The sequence below is a fragment of the Mchenga conophoros genome, linkage group LG5 (genome assembly GCF_057382185.1).
Source record: "Mchenga conophoros isolate Kocher_MC1m ecotype Shallow Benthic linkage group LG5, M_conophoros_male_GT1.1, whole genome shotgun sequence".
In the NCBI taxonomy this organism is placed as follows: Eukaryota; Metazoa; Chordata; class Actinopteri; order Cichliformes; family Cichlidae; genus Mchenga; species Mchenga conophoros.
The window spans coordinates 28,151,001-28,158,956 of record NC_140530.1 but is presented as its reverse complement, the minus strand read 5'-3'; the positions used below and the strand labels follow the sequence as shown (position 1 = coordinate 28,158,956).

The 7,956-nt window shown below is 39.9% G+C and overlaps 1 protein-coding gene across 2 annotated transcripts; it reads left to right on the top strand.

Annotated features, from left to right (window-relative positions):
- Positions 1–3,586: 3,586 nt before the first annotated feature.
- Positions 3,587–5,218, top strand: LOC146574774 (uncharacterized). 2 transcript variants are annotated; one of them, XM_085275614.1, is made up of 3 exons: positions 3,587–4,070; positions 4,305–4,587; positions 4,769–5,218. In XM_085275614.1, exons 1-3 carry the CDS (start codon positions 3,838–3,840, stop codon positions 5,216–5,218), a joined length of 966 nt encoding a protein of 321 aa, XP_085131740.1. In that variant the 5' UTR covers positions 3,587–3,837. The 2 variants fall into 2 exon arrangements, with proteins under 2 accessions (XP_085131740.1, XP_085131739.1); XM_085275613.1 differs by having other exon boundaries at positions 3,587–4,587.
- Positions 5,219–7,956: the final 2,738 nt, after the last annotated feature.

Sequence of the window (7,956 nt, the reverse complement as noted above, 5' to 3'; positions counted from 1 at the left end):
CAAGCTGTGGGTAGTGACCAAAAAAATAACATCACTGAAGCATGACGGCAGTTAGCAGGTTTCTCTGTTCAGCCAGGCTTTCTACTTCAGGCTTTCATCAGATGAGTCTACTTCCACACAAAATGAGTGCAGCCTACTCCATCAGAATTGTTATCAGGTGATTATCATCATAAAATCTATAAAAGACATTAAAAAACAAACATTAATATGCAACATTGCTGCAAATAAGACAAGAAAAAATACTACAGGAAATCATTAAGCTTGAAATTTTAAAATTGCTGCACATCAATGCTAAATGGACTGGTTCTTATATAACACTTTTCAACTCAACCCGAGCCCTCATTAAGCAAACACTTTTACTGTATAAGCGATGTCAGAACGGAGGCATCACAGAGCAATTTAGGGTTGGGTTTTTTGCCCAGCGATTTTCGGAATGCAGACTCGAACAGCCAGGGATCAAACCACGAACCTACCAATTAGTAGATCTACCTCCTGAGCTACAGCCACCCCCACTCTTCTATTCACGACAGCTGTTGTGATCTACATGATGATCATGTATGTGTCCTGTTCATTTCTAGTGCAGTATTTCTTCCAATAAGCTGCAGTTATGACATTCACACATACAACAGTTAATAGAACAAAATGTGCTGGAACACACAGAATTTTTCCATGAATAGTTTAAAATTATTTTGTGGATTAGAATGCACATAGACTGTTTGTGTGACCCAGTGTGCTATAGTTTGATGACCAACTCCCTTCCAACTGTGAGTCTTTGAGGAAAGACCAATGAATATTTAAACATCTAATATAATTTACGCTTGCTTACTCACACCCACAAATGATAGGGTACATCGATACTGACTTAGGTCATTACACTAACAAGAACCCCAATATAGTGAGTAATTTATAATGCATGTATGTGTGTCTGTGCTCATGCATGTCTGTGTCTGTTTCTGTGTGAGAACAGGTGACAGCTAAGGTCACTGCACAAGATTTGATATATGCAGTCTGCTGAAAAATGACAAAAGTAATTCATTGCCTATATCCGTAACACACACACACACACACACACACACCACACACACACACACACACACACACACACACACACACACACACACACACACACACACACCTACAAACACAGACACAGAAAATCAAGCCTTACACTGTCATGTTTTTATCATTAAAAGATGACCAGAAAAATACAAACACACAGTTGTACTTAATATTTGATGAACATGAACTGGAACCGCTGACAAAAGAACAACTCACAGAATTCCCACAAATAGTCATTGTGCAGAATTCAACAAAACATTCAAGAAAATCAACAAAGTTCAAGACATTTAATGATCCAATTCATTTTACCGGGATCACCGTATGTTCATTTAATGGATATTATGCTGGAAAATAAATACACAGGACAATCAGATGATGGAATTTCTGACACAAATTTAAATATAGAGTAAATTACAAACATAACTTTGGATGAGTAATATATCTACCACTTTCCTTAACAATTACTTTTTTCAGATTATGCAGTAGATTTTAAAGTGAAGTAAAATAGTAAGAAAGTACAGATTTTTTTTTTTTTTTTTAGTGTCAAATTTTGTTTTTTATAATTTATTTTTAATTCCGCACTCACATGCACACTCACACACTTACACATACAGACACTCTTGGTAATGAGAACTAGATGAAAAACTATTTCTCCACTGTCCTCTATGCTTGGGTGCAAATAGGATAAACACAGACTTAACCACAACCCTCAGAGGATCCTGATGACCTTTACTAACTTTACAGAGCTGTGTGTGTGTGTGTGTGTGTGTGTGTGTGTGTGTGTGTGTGTGTGTGTGTGTGTGTGTGTGTGTGAAACATAAAATGTCACAAAACAGCATACAGGAAATAATAAAGACGAACAGGAAGAACAAATAAGAAAGTAACTATTTTTGTTTAGAACTTAGTAGTGTATTACAGGCACACATGCAATGTACATGCAGTGACACATCCTCTTGGACTGTCAAATATACGTTTCACAATATCAAAAAGGTCAAACTAAGAAACATGCTTTTCTAAAGACTAGCTGCTAAAGCTAGTAGCTACTAATGCTAGTAGCTAGTTTCAGGCTACATGCTTCACATGACAACCTAGTTTTCAATACATAGTATATATACATTTTTCCCTTATAATGTATGAAAAACAGATCAATCTGTTTTTCCGAAAACCCAAGAAATTCCCCAAATTCTGTTCGCTAATGAAGCTCCTGCTTTACTGTAACCACATACCCACATGAAACTGACAAGAACATCCAGCACAGATATCACTAATGTGCAGATGGATCAGTTTTTCTTTTAGATGAAAACAACAACAAAAGCAATGAGTAAACTGTTTTGAACCACTTCACAAGTTCAGGAATACAAATATGTATTTGCAACGTTTTTCAGTTGTAGTAAGCGATGAGAATTTTTTGGGTGTGGCAGGACAATCACAGCCAAGTAATCATTTATCTTTTCTGGTGTATGTGTGTTTGTGTGTGTCCACTCTGCCAACCTTGAGCTGAGGAATGACTCCATAATCATTGCTCTGCTCTGCACCCATCTAGCCTGCAAGCATTAGTTATTACGTGCTCACACATGAGAACCATAAGTCAGAAATTCACATTAGTAATTACACACACACACATTTTAGTTCCCTGCTCTCTACAGCAATCTATAATATGCAGAGACAGACCAACACACACACATACCTCTATTTTGCTCTCACCACATGCACCAACTAATCATAATTCAGATACACACACAGTCACTGGCATCCAATATATTACTACTGCTATGGTCTCAGCTGTAATGTGTCACTCAGCTATGCCCAGATGACCGTTTTATGCTAAGTGCATGTATGTATGAGCGCACATGTCCATGTGGGGTGGTATTTGACCCTGTCATGTTGCAGTGCTAAAGGTTAAACTGATTAGGCAGTGACTGATTGTGTCTCTCCTGATCAATTTGAACTTAATGATAGATGAGTCAACATTGTGATACCTCACCGATGGTCAACTGGCTATTACTGCATGCAGTGTAAGCTATACATTTATTGTTTCCAGTGACTGGTGAATTGCCCCAGTTCCATTTAAGGAATATACACAAGCTTTCATATATAAGCAGTATGCTGAGCAGCTTGGAATTCATGTAATGATTCTGGGATGGACTACCCCCTCTGGACAGCAAGGAATATCTAACTAGTACCTGTCAGGTAATCACAGCCATGTATGACAGGCAGTCGCTCAATCAGATACATTTATGACAGCTTATTTAAACCAGACACCCACTCATGCCCTGTGGCTGCGCATCTTATGTGTATATGTGTGTGTGTGTGTGTCTGTGTGTAAAAGAGAGAGAGAAAGAGAGAGAGAGAAAGAGAAGCTGTGGAACATGTGTGTATGGGTTTCATTACAGTTTTTGCCCGTTGCTTGAACACTATAAACCCATGCTCAGACTAAAGTAACACAACGTGAAGCTTTTGTTACCATACCTCAAACACATGTACCCATACCTTAAACAAAAGCGCTGCTTTGCACCCCAGTACCAATTATGCAACACTCCTACCCCTTTATGCAACACACATGGTCCTGCATGCTACACTCTATTTCATACATAAGACACTTCGCTCACATGAAATCTCAGGGTGCCATTCGGAAAACACATGTATCCAAAATACAAAACACATCGGATAATTGCAACCACTCAAATACACACCTGAAGGCACGTACTTGCAAAACCGAACACCAATTAGCCAACTACAAAAAGCCCTCAGCGTAGCCATTTCAAGAACTTTGCAAGCATGGATGGAGGGAGAGCAAGAGGAAGAGGAAGAGGTAGAGGAGGAGGAGGAAGAGGAGGAGAAGGCCGAAGAGGCCATGAACGGACCCATATTTCTGATGAAATAAGAGCAACTTTGGTGGACCATGTCATCAACCATGGCCTGACTATGAGGGAAGCTGGGCAGAGAGTCCACCCACATCTAAGCCGCTTCACAGTGGCATCTGTAATACGAACATTCCGACTAGAAAACAGGTATGTCTTCACCTCCATACCTTCTGCTCTACTCAGATGGTTTCATAGCACTGTTCTACAGTATATCACATTACCATATCAAGTGTACGGGGTGCTAATGCTCCTTTTGCAGCCAAAGTGGCTGATTCCTTATATTGAAGTACAGTGTTGTACAGTGGATGACACAGTACATACAGTAAAGTACTGTAAGAAAAATAAGCAAACCGATGACAATATGTGGTTGTATTCCTCCAGAATGACCCGAAGACCTTCTGGGGGAGGACGGCAACGCCTGTTCACACAACAGCAGGAACTTGCCGTTGTGGACCTAGTGAGGGCAGACAATGCCATCCGTCTCCACCAGCTACGACGGAAAATACTTGCAGACAGGCGAGTGTTCAGCAACATAAACCATGTGAGCATCACCACCATCAGACGCATCTTGGGTAAACTCAGCATCACCATGAAGCAGCTCTACAGAGTCCCATTCGAGAGGAACAGTGACACGGTCAAAGGACTTCGAGCTGAATATGTACGGGTACGTGTAACTGTCCCTTACATTTACAATAGAGTATTGGTGAAGTCCAGTAGCAGCTGAATATGTACCATATCAGTACCACATGGATCTATTCTGAGAGCTACACAGGTACCTGTGTGATGGGGTGAGGGTGCCGTATGTGTAGCACTGTAGTACAGTGACATGTTCCCCTTTTTTTCAGAGAATCTCGGCCATGGATGGAGCTGCACAGCCTCATGAATACATTTTCATTGATGAAGCTGGATTCGACCTGAGCAAAACAAGACGACGGGGTCGTAATGTAATTGGCCAAAGGGCAATTGTGCACGTCCCAGGGCAGCGCGGGGGAAACATCACATTATGTGCCGCCATATGCCTTCGAGGGCTTCTGCACCATCATGCAATACTAGGTCCATACAATAGCCAACACATACTCACATTTCTAGATGCTCTCCATGATATAGTTGTACAGAACAGAGCAGATCAGCCCAGGTTTGTGGTGATATGGGATCATGTCAGTTTCCATCGGGCTGCTCTGGTACAGGCCTGGTTCTCCAACCACAATCAATTTGAAGTGGTATACTTGCCCCCTTACTCACCATTTTTAAACCCTATTGAGGATTTTTTAGGCTTGGAGATGACGTGTATATGACCGCCAACCACATGCCCGCATGCCTCTTCTGCAGGCAATGGAACAGGCCTGCGGCGACATTCAGGTGACAGCAATCCATGGATGGTTTCGACATGCAAGAGGATATTTTCCCCGGTGCCCAGCGGGAGAGGACACTGCTTGCGATGTTGATGAGGTCCTGTGGCCAGACCCCAACAGACGGCGGGATCCATGAGCCCACTTATGCACAATTGTCATGGTTTTTTGTGTTTACAGTATAGTGTTTTTTCTATTGCAGTATTATTGTGTTGTGGTTTTTTTTTTTTTTGCTTTATCTGAATTCATGGTACTGCGATGTACACTATTGAGTAGGTCTATTTGCGTTTTTGGTTGTTTGGAAATGTGTCTCCTGTAAATGTGCCTTCTGAATACACAATGGAAATCAAGGACTGCAGTGTTTTATGTAAAGAAGACTAGTGTGTTCCCCCTGATCTGTAAGTGTTTGCATATGATGCAAGTATGTGTCATTTTGTCAACAGAGTTACATTTTGACAGAGGAATGTTAGGTTTTGACAGCAGAGTTTAGGTTTTGGGAGTGGAGTTTCATTTTGGCACAGATGTGTATGGTATATTTCCCAGTGTTGTGTCGTGTTTACTTGTGTTTAGAGTTTTGGCACAATGAGCGACGTTTTGCCAAATGTGTTCAAGCAACGGGCAAAAACTGTAATAGTTTTGATGTTATGGGTGTATTTACACCCCACCACACACCTATAACAGACGCTTAGAGATACACAACCAGTTGCTGGTAAATTTACATGAGAATATTTTAAAATATGTTTTTGCCAAAAAAAAAAAAAAAAAAAACCTAAACAAAACCAGTTTCAAACACCTTTCAAGCTATGTACTCTTGCCAAACAAATGGATTTAACAGCAGCATCCACTGTGGCAAGGCTTGTTACAGCAGTCTTTTATGTGTGTGCAGACCTTAGCTTTTATTTTCTCTTGGATGTAGGTCCATGTAACATTTCGTGTGTAAATGTTTTGAGACCAGCATGAACTTTAAACACTCTGTCCTTCTTATGCTTCTGATGATTTTTTTTTTTTTGTCTGTTTGTTTATTTGTTTTCATTTTATTCAGCAGTTGACTTTCTAAAATTAAATACTATGACCAAATGGAGTTGGTTATTGAATCTTGTCTGCAAGTTTTTCTGGACAGTGAACCAAGCCAGGACCTAAATTGGGCATGGCATGTTTTCTACTTAATGGCATATCACTGATATTAGATATGTTACAAAAACTTTAATGAGATATCTAGATATTTTTTCATTCAAAGAATAAACTTTCTGGACTCAGAAAGGCCTCTATTGGATAGTTGGAGTGCCTTGTTTTGGCTGCATGATTCCTAATTAGCATTTCGTTATTAACACATGGTTAAACACGTTTTGAAATTGTGTAATTATTAATATTTTTGTCGATATACGCAGCAGTATGCAATCAAAGTGTCCATAATCTCGTGTCCTCTGTATGTTTTCACTGCCTAATGGATTCAAAAAAGCATTTAAATTCACCGTGTATAACTGTAGACGCTTTCTGGGAGAAAAAAAAAGATTGAAGCACAAGAGAAAGGAGAGAGTGTCAAGCTAATAGTGACAGTGACTGGTATCATTTTTAATTTTTATGGATCATTCATTTGAAGACCTTAATGAATGTCCCAGTGTTGTCAACATCCATTTGATGTAATTACTTCTTCAATGCACTCAAAAATGAGTATTTTTAATGGCTGATTTTAATGACTTCTGTAATTAACACAAGCAGGTGTATTTCTGAAGAAATAGCGCAATTTTACTCAAACGATGCTCATTTGAGCTTTTTTCTTCTTCTCTACTTGCCTTTGTTTTGTCCTCTCTATTAATAACTTTAAATCATTTCTGTCTCCATTTCTGTCTCTCTCCCTGCCTCCCACTCTCTCCCACTCCTCTCTCTGCCTCACTCTCTCTGCCACTCCTTCTCTTTCTTGCAGCATGTCTTGCAGGCTTTTCATAAGTCTGTCTGTCGATCTGTCAACCAGTCACACTTTTGTGTGACAATGAATTGTCCAGTGAGACTAGTTGGTGACAGCTTCCACCACAGTGCAGTGCCGTACCAAACAGGCAGGGTGACTGCAAGGCGTTTGTGGAAGCGTGTGTGTGTGTGTGTGACTGAGAAATGCTGTGCATCATCTGAAAGGCTGAGCATGAGAATAATTGTGTGACAATACATGTTTTGTGTTTGCGCTTATAAACAGCATGTGAGATTAAGTTGTTTTCCAGTGGCAGTGTTCGCATTAATGCAAAAACAAAATATTGCAGAACTGCCAGTGTGTAAAATGTCAAACACTGTGTCCATTAGTGTACATTCCTGCTATATAACAAAATGGGTCACAGGCTGAGCTTTATATCAGGTATTTTCTCATATGACAGCAATACTGGCATGTTTTAATGAACCTGGCTCCAGAGAGAGACTAAATCTGGATCCTGCACTGGTAACCTCAAAGTGATAATCCTCATGATCCTTTTTATTCCTGTCTTTCTTTCTCTTTTGGGGGGGCTGGGCAGGCGTTTTTTTCTGGCTTCCACGTGTGCTGCTAAGTGCTCATTACTGTTTTACTCTGGTTTCATTGCAGTATATTTATCAGATTTATCAGAAATCATCTGTCAATGAAAGATTGCATGTAGTACAGTTAACCTATAACTTTACTTTGAATTATGGCTCTTGCTGTTTTTCTTTCTTTTATATTTTTA